Source organism: Phyllostomus hastatus, unplaced genomic scaffold, assembly GCF_019186645.2.
Source record: "Phyllostomus hastatus isolate PE091 unplaced genomic scaffold, TTU_PhHast_1.1 phas_contig_80, whole genome shotgun sequence".
NCBI lineage: Eukaryota > Metazoa > Chordata > Mammalia > Chiroptera > Phyllostomidae > Phyllostomus > Phyllostomus hastatus.
This window is the reverse complement of record NW_025333960.1, coordinates 29,127,082-29,147,070: the sequence shown is the minus strand read 5'-3', so window position 1 is coordinate 29,147,070 and position 19,989 is coordinate 29,127,082. Positions and strand designations below refer to the sequence as shown.

The 19,989-nt window shown below is 41.0% G+C and overlaps 1 protein-coding gene across 15 annotated transcripts in view; it reads right to left on the bottom strand.

The window, feature by feature from the left end:
- Positions 1–19,989, bottom strand: part of DTNA (dystrobrevin alpha) — a 249,233-nt gene that overhangs the window by 86,666 nt on the left and 142,578 nt on the right. For all 15 annotated transcript variants that reach the window (XM_045849586.1, XM_045849591.1, XM_045849592.1 and 12 more), the window contains exon 5: positions 5,496–5,709. In XM_045849586.1, the coding sequence (XP_045705542.1) occupies positions 5,496–5,709 (214 nt within the window). The remainder of the gene's footprint in view (positions 1–5,495; positions 5,710–19,989) is intronic.

Genomic DNA, 19,989 nt, shown 5'->3' with positions numbered 1-19,989 from the left:
TGTACACTCTGTCAAATATGTCTAAATACCACAAGCTAAAAAGGTTAGAAATGTGACTGTAATAATAATATCCTGTAATAAGCATGGGAAGCCTAGGGAAAAAAGTACATTAATTCTTATTAAAAAAATGAAACAGAAGGCATGAACGGAACCGAACACTAACTGCTTCCTGAGACAAAATGATTTTAATTTTTTCTCCACTTACCTCAACTAGTATCAAACTGTATGACCTGCAAATTATTTAACCTCTTGTCTCAGCTTCATCACTTACTCAGCCTGGAGAATTATAATATAGTGCCAAATCGGTAAGATTGTTGGCACACAGCAAATGAGGAGTATATCTTAGCTATCACTCTAGGTATTATATTATCATCATCATTAGAGAATTGGCATTAAGAATACAGCTGGACCGCCCAAAATAAAAGAAATCACTGTTTCTTTTAATAGTTATTATTGTCCTACTATGAGTCTTGAGTGGCTGAATATATGTGAAAATGGTATTTGCTAAAAACAAGGCCACTGTCACATAATCTACTTCATGAGGAAATATCCTAAGAAGAAAGATTCCCCTGAACTGAAATGAGATTAAATTAACAGACTAAAGGTGATGCTAGTCTTTCCTAGGGGAGTAGGAAGAGAGTAAGACAAGTATATTGAAGTCTTTTGTGAAAATAGGATAATGTACATTAGTGATCACAAACACCTGATTTTCTTCTCTGTGGAGCAGACATAATAATAGAGGATATGTATCTAGGTGATAGAGCAAGCTTGGACTTACTAGTCTTGGTAATGTACTGGAGATTAAGGAGGATTTAACCTCAGAAAAAGAAGGAAAAGAGTATGACAAGAGCTAAGAAAAGTCAGCCTTTGATTTTCATTCATTCATTCATTCATTCATTCATTCACTTGGTGATTCACTATGAGCTGGGTGTTGTATCAGCGGCTGTGCATACAAAGAATAAGACATGGGAGGCAGTCAGATAAGCACTATAAGAGAAGAGCAGAATCAAGTGAAGTGGACAGTAGGACCCGGGGAAGGGCGATCGACTGGGCTGTGAAAGGCAAAGGGCTCCACTGTTTATCAGGTTCTGTGACCTTACCTCTCAAAAGGCCATCCTTTAAGAATTATTTTCAAGGTAACAATTATACCTTAATAAAACTGTTTAAAAAATAGTTATTTTCATCTTGTAACTTTCTGCCATGCTACTTTTCTTTTGTACTTACAATTAAAAAAAATAACAGTAAAAGTCCTTAGAATACTTCAAAGAGATCCTTTGCCCCCCAGATGTGAACAAGAGGTGAGAGAAATAGCCAATTTGTCAGTGGATTCTACAGGAGGGAGCCCCAGGTCCAAGGCTCCCGGCAGCCAATAAGAGAAGGAGGCAGCCAGTTCCTGAAGTGCAGAGAAGGAATGAGACGAGAGGAGGAGACTGGCTCAATTCTCTGCCTATTTGCTAATTGTAGGGTAAATGGAGGCAGTCTGGCTTCCTCACCCAGGTATCTGGGTAACTAAGGGAAGCAGTGTTCCCATAACCTTGAATGGGCCTGATAAATAGTGTTCTCATAGCCTTGAGACTGGGTCCAGTGAACTGTTTCCATTACATGAAGTGGGCTCACATGTGCATTATTATGCTATGTTATATAATTTTCTGGCTCGAAGCTGGCTTTGTTTGCCTCCAGTACTTAAGCAGGTAGGGGCTCCCTGCTGGGTGCCATGACATGAGCTACACTGGGGAGCAAGGGACACACTGTGTGCCATGCAGAGGGGACAGGTGACACACAGAGACTTGCAGACACATGCACGGAGATACGCAGCTTGCAACATGTGTGGCTCACCCACCCATAAAGAAAGGCACCTCATGCATCCCCACAGCTCTGATCATTTTCTTCCGACTCCCCGAATCTGGTGTAGACCTGCCAGGCCTTGACAGGCTGCAACACACTAATATTTTCCTTTCCTCTCAGCCCCTTTTCCCTCTTCTAACACTCATTTTTCCATCCTTTCTAGTACATCCCTGCATTTCCCCGGAGACTGGAGAGACATCAACTTCTATGTGTAGAAAGGGTCTGCTTAGAAGTCGGTTTTAGAACTCAGTTGGTAATGTCACTGGATGACCCCTTCCCAGAAATACAGCCATTTTTTTAGAAGGAAAATCAGGAACAACCAAAACCTTTTAGACTTGAAAGACTGCCTAGACTACCTATTCAGTGACAGAATAGCAAGTATGGACATGGGTGACTGGTGTCAAATACTAGGTCTTAGCACTCTACCAATCAGCTTACACATACAGCTATATATTAATGCTCCTAATACATAATCTCCTAAGAGGCTGACTTGGCCAGAGAACAGGGAAACCTTGGAACCAGGAGGCTGTCTATGGTCTGTGGTAAGTATGCCTATTTACAAACTGAGGTCCAGGTGTCTTTTAGGGAGAAAAGGGGGAAATGCTACTCTTGGAGAACTGTGATTATGGGAAGGCAAGTCTGGTTCCCAGGGTTTTGATCTTCATTTCAGGCCACTTTCTTGGCAGAGTCCAACTAGTTGGGTGTGGTCAATTTTAAGGTACCATGAAAATAACAACCACATTTCTTTGAATCCAAGTTCTTACTCTTCATGAATTTAAATTGCTGTAATGTCCTTCCTTTTCAATGATTTTCCTTTTTGTTTAATTGATTCTAGAGAGAGGGGAAGGGAAGGAGAAGGAGAGGGAGAGAAATATCGGTGCAAGACAGAAGCATCAGTTAGTCGCCTCCTGCATGTGCCCCCACAGGGATCAAGCCTGCAACCCAGGCATGTGCCCTGACTGGGAACTGATCCAGAAACCTTTCAGTTTGCATAGTGATGCCCAACCGAGCCAAACCGGCCAGTGTTCCTTTTTTATTTTTCACATCGGCTCTTTAGGGTCCAGGTTCTTAAGGTATCTCTAACTCTTATTATTTTGTATTTTGACTTTTTCTTAATCATGTTGATTTAAAATATAACATATAAAGGAAAATCTTAAATATTTCAGTGATTCTATAATAGCTACAGCACATCCTGGATCTACCAGTACCAGGCTCATTCACATCTGCCAGAATGCAGAGGCTCCTTAAACAGCGGGGTCTGTTATGGGAGAAGTGGTAGGAAGTGATGTTAGACTTCCATACTCGTTCTCCTTTGGATAAACGGGACTTTACAATGATAAAAAATAGAATCAGACATTCATTTTATTCTTGTTTCTTTTCTTATACTCACTTCTAAGTTGTATTTTCAGGTATTAGTACTTCCTGATAGCTTATATCACAAATTGTCTGAAATGTGAAAAGCCACTTGAGGGAAAATTTGAGTATCAGAAGCCCTGGCTGGCATAGCTCAGTGGATTAAGTGCAGGCTGCGAACCAAAGCGTTGCAGGTTCAATTCCCAGTCAGGGTACATGCCTGGGTTGCAGGCCATGACCCCCAGCAACCACACATTGATGTTTCTCTCTCTCTCTCTTTCTCCCTCCCTTCCCTCTCTAAAAATAAATAAATAAAATCTTTTTAAAAATTTGAGTATCAGTACAACTGCATACACTCATTTGCCATGTCAAAGGACAGAGGGTGGAAATACCTCAGCCTGGGGTCTCTATGTGAATGTGTCTGTACATCTCTTCAGTGAGATCTCTCCATGTAGATGTGTTTATAAATCGACTCCAACGAGATAAAGGGCCTTCCTATCTGTATGAAGAGTAGGAACCAAACAAACATTTCTCCTGAACATTTGTGTGAATTGTTTCTGACCTTGGTATAGTTCTTAAGTTTAGTATTCATCAACCTTGAAATAATTCAGCCATATCATTAAATTTATTTAGAGAACATTTATACCTCTATTTTTTGAAATGATTTTCCCAATATTTCTAAACAAAAGTGAAAAATCTAACCCTCATAGTTCAAGTCCCATATATTTTACAAAATTCCCCTTCCTTATTATTAATCTGGCACTGTTTCCGCATTTATAGAGTGGGTCCAAATTATTATTTTTTTAACTCTGATTCCTTATGAATCCTTTAGCAATAATACTCTGAGAGTTAGCAGGAAATTCTATTTCCCTTTTTACACTTCCATTGTTATACTTATAACAAGTCCCCTAAAGACTTGAGTGGCAAGACTGAAAGCTGCCATCCTCTTGTTGAGGGGACAGGATAGAAATGCTGTTAGAGAAATTCCATGGCCTTGTTCCACTCTGTTACCTGTCACGTGGGAACCACAGCCTCGGTACCTGCCCTTCTCGGTTACCATAGTGATTAGCCCAAAGCAGTACACCAGCTCTGAAGTCTGCATAGACTAAGCATGGAGTCTATCCCGCCGGAGTGCTTGTTTTAAAATTGTTTCCTTCAAATTGAGAATTTTTCAAAATATAAGTGTCACAGAAACAATAATGTATACTGGTCAAAGTGAGCTGTATACTGGTCAAACAATTCTGTTACTACTCTAGGTGGCAGAGTGACAGCTGGTGACTTTTGTAAGTGAGTGGCATAATAACATTAGCCTGGATGGATTGTCTCCAGTGATGGGCTTAAATATTCCCAGGCATTGGACAGACAATGAGACTGAGAATACTCTTCTGAGAGCCTTAAAATGGGATTGTTGAAAGGTCAAGTTAGTAATTTTCCTTTTTAATATTCAAAACCAGTAGTGAAAGTGGAGGCATTGATACATCTAGACCATGGGCTATTAGCAAGAGCCCCTTTGAAATTTTAGGTGATGGTATAATTCAGGGGAGTTTTTATATTTCACAAGGCTGCCACATAGGCCTTGGAAAAGAAACCTTAGCTGAATATCTGAATACCCACTCTACCACTAACAGTCTGAGAGTGTCAGTGACACTGTCTTTGTGTCTCAGTTCCTTTATCCATAAAATGAAAGATTTGGAAGAACAGTCTTTAAGATCTCAGCCAGCTCTGAAATTCTCCGACTCCACAAGGGGAAATTAGAAGATAACGAGGCTGAGTTTCCATTGTGGTGTGTGGACAGCATCACTCTGTTTTATGTGGCACGTTATCAACCAGTCCATTTAACGCAAGTCACAGCTACTCTCACTAGGTGGTCAAGAAACCCTTTCCAGTCTCTCACTGTTTGCTCTAGGGTCCTGTCACTTCACCCGAGAAACACTGTCTTAGGCAATCTGCAAAGAAGAGAGTTAAAAACATCCTCCCTCTTCATGCTTCATTAAATTGCTTCACAGGCATACCACTATACAACACTTTCAAGCTTCCATAGCTTCTAGATGGGATGAGTTACATAAAGGTCAGGATATGCAATACAACTGTACTCAATTTCCTATGGCACTATTTTACTCTCTCGTCTTTTCCACAACATTTAAATTTTATGTTAAACACAGAAAAACTTTATTGGAATAAGTCTCTGATCAAGAAAAATAGAGGTGGTAGGTTACCCAAGAAAATTATTTGCAATAAAGACCAAGAAGGACAAAGGGAAACATGTAAAAAGCAACAGACATTCAGAAAGCACTTACGGATCAAAGGCTGCCAGCAGGAAGTTGAGCAGCAGGCTGATGGACTGCTCCACGTGGATTTGGTGAGTGGTCGGCATCCGTTTGTTGAGCTGGTAGAAAATGGTGGACAGCACAGCCTCCAAGCGGGCCACACTAAGTTCTATGTTTGGGTCCAGGTTGTTGAGAGCATTTTCCCGCAATGCCTCAATGACGTTCCAAATGTCCACCAGGTGCACTGTATACAATTAAAGCAGAGTGAACACATCAGCCCAAAGTGCAAGGAAAGGTAAATGGATTATTTTACATGCATCACCTGTCAAGCACCTCAGAAGCTTTGATATGTACTTGACTATTATTGTAGGGGTTGACATAAGTACATGTACATAGTGTGTAATTTCAAAGGTTTGGTGTACGATGTATAACAGCAAGCAAATGAATACCACAGTAGATAGTTACTTCTGGTCTTCATCATGACCCCTGAAATACAGCTATTGTCCCCATGTTACATGTGAGGAAACAGAATCAGGGAAGTTAACTGACAAAAAAAAAGGTCTTAGTCTAGTCAATGGAAAACTGGCATTTGGGTCTAAGCCTATCTGGCTTCTTTAAAAAACTGACATAAAATTCACATTTAACATTGTGTGACTTGAAGGTGTATACTATGTTGATTTGATAAGTTTATGTATGGCAATCTGATCACCACCACAGTGTTAGCTAACACCTCCATCATGTTCCATAATTACATTTTCTTTTTGTGGTGAGAACATTTAAGATCTAGTTTTTCAGCAGCTTTGGAGTAGATAGTACTTGTGATTACAGTTAACAAGTCTATCTGGCTTCAAGCATTTTTCTGTTGCACATTCCAACCCCTAAAAAAAAGGAGAGAAACAACACAATACTTAAATTCTCGTATTTGGAAGGGTATTAGGACTGCATTTGAGAATTTAAAATATTTTCATTTACCTATTTTTAGTAGTAGAAGGTTTGAAATAAGAAAGAAGGAGGCAGGAAGACGGGAAAAGGAAAAGTTATCGCTACAATGTAGCAGCTGAACTAAGTCACAGATTTCTTTTTTTTTTAAAGATTTTTATTTTATTTATTTATCTTCAGAGAGGGAAGGGAGGGAGATAGAGATAGAGATAGAGATAGAGATAGAGAGAGAGAGAGAGAGAGAGAGAGAGACACCAATGTGCTCTTGCTGGGGGTTCTGGCCTGCAACCCAGGAATGTACCCTGGCTGGGAATCGAACCTGGGACACTTTGGTTCCCAGCCCGCACACAGATTTCTTAACTATGCTGGTTAAGAACAGTTTTTTGGTTACATTATCTAGTAGCTCATTTAGCTTAAGTCATGGCTACTTTTACTAGGATAGTCAAGGAATCCATTTCTATTTCTGTTCACTCTGCGGTCTTGTTATGACATCCCAGAAACTATCACCTCAATTAAGATAATGAACACATCCATGACCCCCAAGAGTTTGCTCATGCTCCTCTGTAATCCATCCCACTTCCTGTCCCACAAAACCACAGATCTGATGTCACGATTTTCTAGAATTCTCTATATAGCTGAAATCATACAGTGTACTTTTTTTTTGGTCTGGATAATTATACTTAGTGTAACCATTTTGAGAGTCCTCCATGTTGGTGGATATATTAATATCATAGTTCTTTTTTGTTGCTGAATAGTATTCTGTTATATGGAGACATTGCAATTTGGTTGTCGACTCACCTGTTGGTGGACATTTGGGTTGTTCTGATTTTTTGTGATAAAGAATAAAGTTGTTAAAGCAATTATGTACAAATATTCATGTATAAACATATGCGTCCATCTCTGTTGGTAAGTTCTTAGAAAGAAGTAGCTATGTTGTGTAAAAGGTGTATAGTCAATTTTTTGAAAAACTTTCGAAGTGCTTTCCAAAGTAGTTGTACTATTTTACATTCCCATTAACAGTGTATGAGAGTTCCAGTTACTCCACAATTTCATATAGTTCAGGGTTCACTTTTCTTTACACTTTTGCATTTGAAAATAAATGTTGTCTTTGTCAATGAAGTACAGGTTTCAGTCCGTGAGAAATGTGCATTCCACACATGCTTTTCCACCACCAACTCCCAAGCTTTAGTCTCCTACATCTTTGCTAATTTCTGACACTATATCAACCCCCACCAAAAAAACCTAACATCTCTTGAACCCCTGGACCTGGAGTCCAAAACAGTGGACTTGGAGTCCGAAGACCTAGGTTCAAGTCTGACTCTTCTACTACAAGTGTGTACCCTCTTAGCCTGGAAGGCTTAGAGCCTCACTCTTCCGATTTATGAAGTGGGTGTGGTGCTCCTTAAATGGGAAACGCATGAAGTCATGAGTGGTAGTGCCTGCTCCACAGACACAATACATTACATGTGAGCAAATGAATGACGTGTGCCCTGTAAAAAAACTTTTTTTTTTTTTGCCATGTTGCTGGTTTCTGGCTTTCTGGCAGAGGAATACAAATCGCTTTTGAAATGAATTACTTAAATGTTAAATTTGGGTAAATTCAGATTTATGGGTTCCAAGTTTGTGACCTTCTATGTGTATCACACAACATATAAATTATTTGTATTTCTAATGCTATTTATCCAATTTTTTAACTTAGCAACCAAGGCACTCCTAAAGAAATAGTATCTACAAGTTGAATTTATTTATTTTTGAGGAAAAAAGCCTGGGATCCCTACCATTATTCCCCACACAGTTGATCTGTAGATCCTCTGGATCTAGTCCTTGGGGATGGATGGGTCTGGGTGCAGGACACAGAAAGAGCAGCGATGGAGAGGTCTGGCCTGTCATCCTGATTGGTGTCTGTGCCCAGGGCACCATGGGAGGTAGGTTACTCACCTGGTTCCTGGCTATGGGTTGTGTGAAGCAGGCATTGGAGAAGAGGCACATGACCATGAACTTGAGCACAGGAGTGAGATGGCTACAAGCCAGGAAAGGGAAATGGCTGCTGGGGGAGAGAGGAAATCTGGATGCGTAGGTATTTCCTGGTGAGTCTTTGAAGGGCATCAGGAGGCTCTCAGGATTCCCAGGGGTGGAATCATACAGGTTCAGAGAAGCAGCCCACATGTCCCTAGGTGTGTGTGTAGGAGGGTCCCTCAGGACTTGCAGCCTCTGCTGGCCAAGCCTACACTCATCTCCTCCCAGCCAAACCCACTTTTCCTGGTGTTCCCTACCCTGATGAATGTTCACCCCCACCCCCATCCTTCTCCTGCCCAGCAAGAGTCTGGATTTCATCTCTGGATCCTCATATCTCACATGCTGTCAATGACTGAGTCCTATGGACTTTACCTCCAAAATATCACTTCAATCCGTCTGTTTCCACGGACCCTTATTCCCATCACCCAACGTTATCAGCATTATCTGGTACTGGTTGACTAAGTCAGTTCTTTCATCTTCAGTCTTTCTCCACTGCAGTTCTTTCTAGATACTGTAGCCAGGGTGATATTTCCGAACAGCATGTCTGACATGTCACTTGTATACTGCTTAAAGTCCTTTAACAACTCCTCATTCAGCTGAAGTTAGACTGTTTAATGTGGCTTGCAAAGTCCTTTTTGATCTGGCTCCACTTCTCACCTGTGTCTCATCCATCGGCCTTAACGTCAACACCTCGTCAAGGACGTCTTTCTGGGTCTTCCACTCTAGACTTCTTCCTACGTGACGCTTTAGGGCCCTGTTATTCCCCATTATTCAGTGGACTCTCTGCAGACCAGGTTGTTTGTTTCCCCGCTGCCTTGTACGTGCCACGGGAAGAGACTCTGTTGTGATACCTGTTTTTACCCCAACCTCGCACATCGTAGGAATTTAATAAGTATCTGTTGGCTAAGTAAGCACATGACAAGAAAGTGACTTGACAGTGAAAATGCATTTGATTGCTAAAGGGGCAATACAGTAAAGTCATGAAGAATCACAAAAGCCTTGCTTTGAATCCGAAGTATATCATCTATCACATTACTTGGCCTCTATGAGTCTTCATCTTACAAAAGTGGGTCTGATAATCTCCCCTCAAATGATTACTATGAAGATTAAATGGGGTGATGCCTGTAAAATGCTTGGAATAGGGCATGCGACCTAAGAAATGATAATATAGACAAATAAAATATTTAGAAATTATATGAAAGTTACTAAAAATAAATATATTCTATATTGTGTTTCCACACATTGAAGGCCTCAATATGAGTAAAAATGAAATACTAATTGTGGCTGTGAGGCTATATCATTATAAGTGACAAGTAAAACTAGGGTTCATAATCATGTGCAAGGTGCTGTGGCAGGGCGTGGGGACTCAAGGGGAGACAATGCAGACGTGGCCCCTGACTTAGGGAGCTAACCATCTGAAAGGGACACAGTCGTGATCACACAGTCCACACCAACAGATAACCAGAAATGATGACTTACTGTCACATGCAGGGTGCTAGGTACCAAACTGGATTATGTTGTGGTCGTGAAGGGGCCAGAAGTACGAGATAAGTCTGTAGGAACACTGTGGCCATGACAAGGATTTGGGTCTTTGTGTGGAGAGTGTGAAGACACATGGGAGAGTAACATGCTCAGAAATGCAGCTTAAACAGGCCCTTTCTGGCTGTCAGGGAAGAAAGGAATGGAGGTGGGCGGGCAGGCGTGTGGGAGTGGCGGCAGCTCGTTGCTCTAGTCCAAGTAGGAGATGGTGGTGTTTTGCACGGGGCGTGGCAGTACACAGAGAAACTGCAATCACGCACATCATACCCTTATGTGTACCTGTTTTCCAGGAATGGCAAAGAAGGAAGGATACAGGCTTTGTGATCACAAACACTGGGGTTTCACTCCTGGCTTCATTAATAACTGTACTACCGTGAGCAAGGCATTTCACCTTATACGCTTACCATTCCATTTAGAAATGAGGAAACTGAGACCAACCTGAGGAAGCTATACAAGTGCTAACCACAGGGCTTGGCACATCACAGGTGCTCAACGAATGATAGCTATTCGTGTTGAAATAATTGAACACCCTCTGATCTATAGCTATCCGATGCTATTATTAATTGACACGATTTGTGAATCTGAACCTAAATTTTAGCCCAGTCTTCCAAATTCAATAAACTAATTAACATATAACTTTGTGCATATATTATGTGAATTCTACAGAAGCACAAACCACAATCTCATCCATGAAAGCACATGTTAGTCAGGTTAGTTGTCATAAATTCTGAGTTAGTGGGGTTTGAATTGGTTTTACTGTATTTGATAGGGACCTGGTGAGGAAGACCCTTTTTCATAATGGTTTCTTGGAAACTTTTTAAAATTAGTAACTACTTTGGGAGGTGCAGACCACTGTGCAGGATACCGTAGACTCCCAGGCAGTCAGTTGGGTTTCTACTGGTTTTCCTCTCTAGCTGTGACCTTGGGCAAGTCACTTAACTTCCTTCTGTAAATTTTAGTTTCCTCATCTGTAAAATGGGGACAATAATGATTCCTCTCTTACAGGGTAATTTTGGGGATCAAATGAAGTAATCAATGTAAAGCACGTCACACAGTATTTAGTGCATGATAAGCATAATTCAATATCTACTAATTACTCAATATCTACTAATTATTATTGAGAAAGATAAGCATCACAATTCCTTTGCTGAGTTAAATAGGAATGCTAAGAAATGTGCTGAGTTGAGAGACATTAGGAAGTTATTAAGAGGTCTGTTTTAAAGTCTGATAGTTGTATAAATATGTTGCCTATAGTTATCAAATCTTTCTAGCAAAGGACATCTAGGTTTGCAGCAGTGATGATACACCACTAGATGGCACTATGCACATTTTACTAAATAGTCCTCAAGCTGTTAAGTGTCCACCATAAAGCACTTGTTATTAGGTATAGGCAATAGGAAATGGAGTTTCCTCATCCATATAACTGTATACTTTGCAGTAATATACTAGAAAAGGTAACAGTTTACACAGTGAAATTAGTTAACATTAACCACACCAAGAATAAACAAAAGGTGTTCTTAAAAGTGGAATTTAGTATGTCATAGAATCTTGAAAATAATATTAGTGTTAATTGCATATATTAATTATTAATGCCTCACAGTAGCTTGTCTTTATAAATGGAAATAGACAAAACTTCAATAGTTTGTCTTAAATCCAAGAAATCTCTTGTTGAAAAGGGCTGTGGGGGTTGTGGTGGGGGAGGGAGATACCACACAGGTAGAGTTTTTGAATCTCAAGCAATGTTGCTGATGTGTTGCACTATTATAGTAGGAGATGGACTCTTAGTTCATAGTTAGAGATGCCTTAAATCCAAGCGTCCCTGGAAAAGTACAAAAATGCCAAACTCATTTACAACGAATAGATATGACCGGTGTCATAAACTTTATTAGAAGTAGTGGAATCACATAAATAGGGTAAAATACAGAGGAGAGGGTATAGAAAGTACATGAATATCAAAAGATAACTTCAGGATTGAGTCCATCTCGTGGATTAGCACAGGGCTAGCCTTCTCTGGACCACATCACAGAGACTAGGCCCAGGTCCGTGAATCTAAGCATGATGTCCTTTTCCTAAAGCATGTAGAGATCCTTTCAAAATTCCCAAGCTCAGACTCTACCACTCCCTGAGTCCAAAATTTAGGAGGGTGGGCAAGGGTTTGACAAAGCTCTCCAGGTGACTCTGTTAACCCCATGTTCATAAGCCTCTAGAAGGCTCTCAGACGGCTTGCGGCTAGGAAAGGTCAATGGACAATCTTCCTACAGTGATTTCCCTTCTTTCATTTTGGAGGAGTGGTTGTCAACTGTGGCGGCACACTGGAACCACCTTCAGGGTTGGCAAACGGCTCCCTGGTGATTCTGCTGCAGCTGGTCTGGACCATACTTGGAACTCCAGGGAGCTCCAGGGAGCTAGGTCTGCTAGGAATGCAGACTCTCAGGCCCCCCACTCAGACCTAGAGAATCAGAATCTGCCTTTCAACAACACCCCAGTTTATTTTCACATTAAAGTATGAGAAGCTGTGCTCAAAATTGATAGTTTTTATTCCTCTCACATCAAGACAGGCTGCTATGTCTTATTAGGTTGTGAGGTGTGTTTCAAGAAGCTGGAAATTATCAATTAATTTCTATATTTTAAGCATGATTTATGTAATTATGTATATACACATTGTTATAGAGGGGTTTGAGATTTTTGTAAGAAGGTCACTCATTGCATTATAATGTGCTTTCTTAATTATGCAAAAAGGAAATTGTGGTTGGGCTGGGAATTGAGGATAGTTTGTTGACATGCCAGAGGGACCGCATATGCCTTTTGGGAACACAGACACATCCTCTGGCAGTGTGTGCACTGTGCGGTGTGTTTGTGCGCGTGCATCCGTGTATGCACCCTGTCAACCCACACTTGCTTTGCTACTCACACTGCAAGTGATGGGACTGGTGGCTGAGTCATTGCTATGACCTGTTTTCCCACTTCTGAGACACACAGGTAAAAGCAGACTTGACTTACTCATCAAATCTTAGAGTAAAGGACGCAGGGTGTGTCATGCCTCCTGAAAACTCATCCAGTTCTCTCCTCCCTAGACCGGGTTCCTGACCTTTAAGGCAATTTCTGGATGAAATTTCCACTGTCACCAAGCTCTTCAGAATAGGAGAACCAAGTTCAGGTGGCATTTCTGATTAGTTTATGTTGTGGGTTTGAAGTGCCCAATGGTGTTTGTTCACAAAGCATATTCTGAAAATACGTTTGTTGGCTTGGAGAAAAGTTAATTATGGTGATTCATTCTTCTAGTTACCCAGTGAAGTTCCAGTGTCCTTGCAACTAAAAGATGAATACACGGATAATCATTGTCTTTTACCGGTGACAGCTCCCAAATGGAACTTTCATTCAGTATTCTATGTGCCAAATAGACTTTAAGTAAAAATGCTTTTAAGGAGCTTCCCCAGTGGGCCAGGCAGCCACAGGGTGGGGTAAGAGGTGGTAGGGAGAGAGGCCTATCCCCTTGTGAGTGTCGGAGTGACTCTAGGTTTTATCTTCAGACTCGCTCCCTTAGGCCACTAACTAGCTGTCTTTCTTAGCCTTCCACTCCAAAGACAAAAAACTTTATTCATAAAACAAGCATTTATTTAGCCTTTTTTGCAGCAGTACTGCACTGGGTTCTGGAATTAGCACGGGGGAGACAGGTGCTTTCTGACCACACAGAGCTCACAGGTGGTACGAGATGTTCAGCAAACAATAGCACTGAGCGTGCCGCTATCATAATCTATTTTCTCTTAGGGAGAAAAAAATGGGCTTAGCGATATTAGACTTAAATTCAAGTGTTTCTTTATTTGTATAATAGGAATAATAATATTCACCTTTTTAATCTTATAGGTATTCTGAGGAACAAAAATTTTACATGGAAAACATTAAACTGTAAAGCACTATATACATTTTAGAAATTCTTATTTTTGAGAGAAAACAGAAATTAAAATTTACTGTCACATTCAGATAAAATTATAAAACTTTGTCCCCTCAAATTCTTTCATTGTTTGTTTTGCTGTGTCAGTTATAAAAATACAATCTTTCTTTTAAAATTTCAGGTTTGTTTACCTCTTAATGAATGTAATATATTATAAATCCATGAGAGATTATATCACAGTGATGAGTATTTTAGTTGACTTTCAGATCAAGCACTTATCTGGAAATTCAGAGAGGCTCAGCTCATGAGAAAAAAAAGGGCCTTTCCATGTATCACTGCTTACACACTTGTATTGCACATATAGGCATTAACACATAGAGAAAGACTACCATATGCTTCTACATACAGAGCTGGGAAAGGAAGTGGCAAATGAGATTATAAAATGTTTTCTAAAGAAATTAAATCCAACGAGTAATTTTAAAGATTCTACAATAAACTATTCTTGATGTTACAGGTCATTTAAGAAAATAGGAGAGACTCTCAGAGGGCTGAACTGAAGATTAAGAGAAGACACTACATTATAAAAAGCCCACATTCACAGTGCAGATTTAAATAAAAAAGCTACTGGAGCTCAAAATACAGGGATGCTGTTGTGGGCTGGAAACTCAGGACGGGGAGCTGGGCTCAAGTTGGTTCCTGAATCACAGCAGGATGAGAACACATGTTGAGGGGGAGGGGAGAAAACTCCAAGAAGACAATCAAGCAACCAGTAGCACAGAGCAATGAATGCAGATGGTACAATGCAGATGGTATGCAACACATCTGCAATGCGACGCATGCAGATGGTACAGTGAGATCTTGTATTGACTCCACTGGGCCAGAGGAGTGTGTGCAGGGGAGGGGGGCCTTCCTGGAAAGTAGGGTCTGTAACTAAGTGAACTTTTCTGTTGCCCATTATTTTACTTTCTAATTTTTAGTAAGCAAATAGAAAGACTGAGAAAATGCAACCTGTATATTTTAGTGCTTAGTTTCATTTTCAAACCACCGTGTACACTAATTCTGCCTTCCATCTACAGCCAGCCAGTCCAGCGGTGAAAGCCAGAGGTGATCTTTAGCTTGATGAGTGGGTCTAATGCCATAGGTCTGGGGTGTGGCCAGGGCATCCCTAGGTTAAGCACCTCCTTAGGCAATTCTGAAAGACGATGAAGTCTGAGAACCACTGCTGTGGAGTATGACTTCAAGGATGGTGTTAGACAAGGGTCAGGAAGAACAGGAACTGGATGCTCATTCGACACAGAGGAATTTATTTAAGAGGTGCCAGCAGGCTCCCAGGAACACTGTGGTCAAGAAATCCATGTGCAAATTAACCAGTTGTTAAGATAGTCTCAAGAGAAGTTTTTCTTTCTTTTTTTTTTCATGCAATCAGGCCTTTTATCATGACGAAATAGCATTTGAAAAGTTGGGGTGGGAGAAGAACACAGTCACATGATATGCTTTGCCAGAGTCAACCAATGTACTTTGATGTGATTATGTTGATGATCTTGCCATCGCCCACATTAACCTCGGCTGAGTTTGGAAAGGAAATGTTAATAAAAACACAACTTTCATATTTGATATCGACCAGTGAGCCATACCTTTTAAAATATGAATCTGAACATCTGAGAAGCTCACCAAATTACCTTCCATGTCTAAACTCAACATCTTCCTTGCTTCCAAAGTATGCCTTTATCACCAAGACCACTCTCTTCACTAAGGATCCTAGGAGAGATGCACCGTATCTCACAAGGAGAACATTTTAATTTCACTTCAATTTCCTGGTTAATGTAGATGGTGTAATAATAGAGTTTCAAGAAAAGGTCTATAACATATTTTTGATGTAAAATCAAATCAAGTCTCATGCTAGTCCTCAAAGGCTCTGGCAGTACATCTGTTGTCTACTAGGAAAAATTATTCAGTGTTGCTTAAATTTATTTGTAGAGTTTCATCATTATTCGAAATGAGGTATAATAATTGTTGGCTCAAATAGCTGTCATACTAGAAATTAAATTTAACAAAATTCAATTGAATGAGCACTTATTAAGTTTATTATTTTTCAAAGTATTGTACCAAGGATTGTAAAAATAATGAGAAGGTAAATGAAAAGAATAATCTGAACAATAACTAATCTCTCACTGTCAGTGGTTAACTTTGCTCAGAATATATTTAATAACTTTAGAAGCAGGGGAATCTAGTATCTTGTATCCTCTCTGGGCAGTAATTTTAGACTTTACTGGATAACTCTACAGGTTCCTTCAATGTGCTCTTACCACTTCCTACATGCTAGGCTCTAGTTTGGGCTTTTACTGACTTTTACTTAGATTTTTCATAGTAAGCCTCATTACTCATCTGCAGTTTCTGCCCTTTTCCTTCTCTCCTAAGAAATATTTTAAGGCTTAGCTCTGGTTGTACCACTCTCCATTGCCTATTCAGGAAAACCCAAGCTTCCAGGCATGAAAACCAATGCTTGGACTTGAGTCTCCTAATCTTTAGCCTTATATCCTAATCCCCAGCTTCTCTGAGTCCCATGCTCCAGCCACACTGGGCTGCATACAGTTCCAGAATATTCCCCTGGCTGTCTTGTATGTGCCTTGACTCGGCCCACTCCCTTCATCAGCTACACCCTTCAGTACACTGTCTTCAAGGCATCTCGTGCGCACACACATGCTCCCGAGGACGCCCACTCTGAGCCCTCAGGTGGAATTACTTTCTCCCTTTTGTTGCTCCCAGATACCGTCACACGTCTACAGGCCATTTGTGCCATTCTGCATTTCCCACAGTTACTAATCAATAGGTTGTCCCTTCCATTTTGTAGATAAAGCTTTGGTTAGACTTCAGGGGAGAGGAGGGTCTTTGAAATGATGAGCTACATTTTATGTTAAGGGTCATGTGTGTTTTCTGGGGAAAGGGTCAGTGGCTTTCAGTGGATTCTCCCAAAGATACATGGTGAGAGAAGCTTAAGAACCACATCATTAAATTATGGGCAACTTGGAGACATGCACTATGTCTTGTTCATCTTTCTACTCCTCATGGCTATTTGCACAATGCCTTGTTCAAACTGGGTGTTTAATAATGCTTGGGGGAATGGAACAGGGTGCCTTCTGTTTGCCACACACTACGTATAATCCCTAGAATATCTCCCTTTGCCTCATGTTCTAAGGTAGCGCAGTGGGATGCATTGAACGTGGTTCCCCATAGGACCTTTATTATTCTCCGTCTACCATGACTTGAGCAGATAGCCACAATTCTAGATGCCAAATGCCACATTTTGAGAGAAAGAGCATCCACAGGGCTAGTGACCATGAACATTGTCCTCTCCTTTTCCTTTGTAGCTGCTGATCTCAGCACCCTGCATCTTGTGCCCATCTGGCTAACATCAAAGAGCGGGTAGGGAACAATCAGCTTGGAAGTGTTACTTTTTTCTGCACTCACCCTGTTCTGCTTAAATATATAATTAATCATCTTTGTGCAATGAGAGTAAATAATATGATGGAAAATAGAAAATACACATCCACTGAGAAAATAGCTATGGCCCAGTTTGCTAGTGCATGGAAAACTGTCTGGGAGATGGGCTAGCATTTGGGAAGAATGGACCACTAGATGGCTAAAGTGCAGTACGGGTTATCGAGATCTAGAATATGGGAGGTGACTCTTTTGTGGGAAAAAAAAACTTTAAAAGTTAGCAGAAAATACTGATGAGGAAATCTCCAGGGCAGAAAGCCAAGATACGCAGTAGGTAATGTTATAGATCTCACTTTGTGCCTTTCCAGAATCTTGGCCCCACCTCCTTCTCCAGCCCTGCAGAAGTGACTGTCACGGCGTAGACTTTGATTAGCTCTGTGCAGCTACAATAAGATGGCAGCGGGCCTCGGGTTCTGCCTGCACGCCTCTGCTGCCTCAGCTGAACACCTGGAGCCTACCTGACATTCTTACATGTGCGACCCCTAAGAGCAAGCGCAGGCCACCCTTGACCAAGACAGGGCAGAGCAACCGGATCAGCACCCTAGCAGTTCCTGCACTATCTGTTGATTTTCTTTTCTTGTTCCAGTTCTGCTCTGGATTCACTATCCAAATAAACAGCTTCCAGACAAGCCTTGCTGTGGAGCCTGCTTTCTGGGGAAACACAGGCCGAAGCACTGATTCTAATCACGCCCTGGTCCATCACTGACTGAACACTCCCAGAATAATAAATGAGAAAAATGATTATGACCATGTTCAGAGTAGATTCTGATTCTGTTTGGTCACACAGTTTTTCCTCAGCTTATCCTTCTCCACAGTACAATGTCAGTTATTCTGCAGTGTCAAATTTGACAAATAAATTGCATCATACTTGTTCTTACGTTGAAGTTCATTATTTTCCTGAGAAACTAAGCTGCCTGGGACTCGTGTCATTACTGGCTTTGTAGCAGGCTGCGTGGTCCACATGTTTGCCTTTTGATGACAAGGCTTGACAGACAGTGTAGGGCAGGAACTCTGTTTACCATGGCTCTTGGCTAATATCTGGAAGTTAGAAGTTAAGTTCTCAATTACGTGATTTGATTTGGTATTTACCCAAGGGAAGCCACTTAATATTGTTCTCCTTATCCAAACAAACAGAACTTCTCAGAGTTAAAGCAGAAGTCCTGGCCCAACACCACAAACGAATAAAAATAGCTACAGACTTCATTTATTTCAATAGCTATATACATACCTATATATATGCATTTGATTTCTTTTAAACACTCTACTTGAAAAGTAATTTTTTTCTTTAGAAAATGAATGTTTGCTGTGGGAATTAAAATGCTAGATAGAAGTTTATATAATAAAGTTTTAGAGTCTATCTACTGCTCGATATTACAAAATCAGAAGCTTTATAATAAATAGAACACATTCATTAGATTATAAACTTGACATTTTTCTAACACTAAATCTGTACACTAAGGAATATTACCACGCTTTCCCCTCCATGGTCTAGCATAATGCTTGGCACGCAGTAAATCTCAGTCCATATTTGTTGAATGGTAAATAAATGAGTGACCAGTAACAATAACAAATGTCAACAAAGCCTGGATGAGGAGCAGATCAAGGTGACACCAGGAGTGGCTTCCCTGCAGTATCACAGGTGTGGTAATGTGGGAGGGGCCATTCTCTCATCCCTGTCCTCGGAGCCCGGAGACCCAGGGAGCCAGGCCATGGGACCGCACCCTCTGGGCATCTCTTCATTGCTCTGATGACTGGCCCTGGCGCAGGCTCCCAAGAATGTAGCATGGCAGGCCACGCAGACAAGGTCATCGAGTCTTGCTTTGGCACCTGTCGGATGGGGTTGAGGAAGCTTGAAGGCATTCTTCTATATGTATCACTGTTTCCCAACTGACTGGGACATTTAAAGGTGAGGCACTTCTCTAAACTGTGAGAGTAAAAGGGCTTAGTTTGCATAGCTTGCTGGTACAATGCAGAAGCAGGGGACACGGAAGGAAGCTGATGGATGTCACATCCCGATTTCTGGAAACAAGGCTGCAGGTGTTCACTTAGTTCGCAGGTTGGACAGTGACAGCAGATGGATCAGATAAAGCTCCCGGCACTCTAAAAATAAATGTACTAACAAGAAAACAAAACTCTGAATTTTTAGGATCTCAAAAATAAAAGCAATTAAAAGAAGAGCAGAAGTTTGCTCTGAGAAGGGGAGACAACGTCGCCCAGGCCCAGGGTGCCCAGAGAGGCGCAGGCTTCCACTGCCACGTCCCTCAGCGGAAGACTTGAATGGGCTGCTGCCGCCACCAACTTCCCCACAGGGAATTTCTGGGAATGCTGTATTCTACCAAGGAACTTTTCTTTACTCTAAATACATGTCTAGAATCATTTGGCATCAGGAATGAAAACGAGTGTCAAAACCATTTGGAGCAATACAAAGATAGTTGTGCTCCACGGTTTTTCATCTGCTGCTTTATTTCTCTGACTAAACATCCCTGCTCTCCGGTCGGACTCCTTGACTGGAGAGAGCCCTTCTAGCTTTCTCTTTTAAACACTTCTCCTTTGGAAGACTATACTTTCAGGGATCGTTTCTGTAGTTCATTAAATACTTCTCCTTTGGGGGATCTATTTCTCTGTCTGAAACTTTTACTT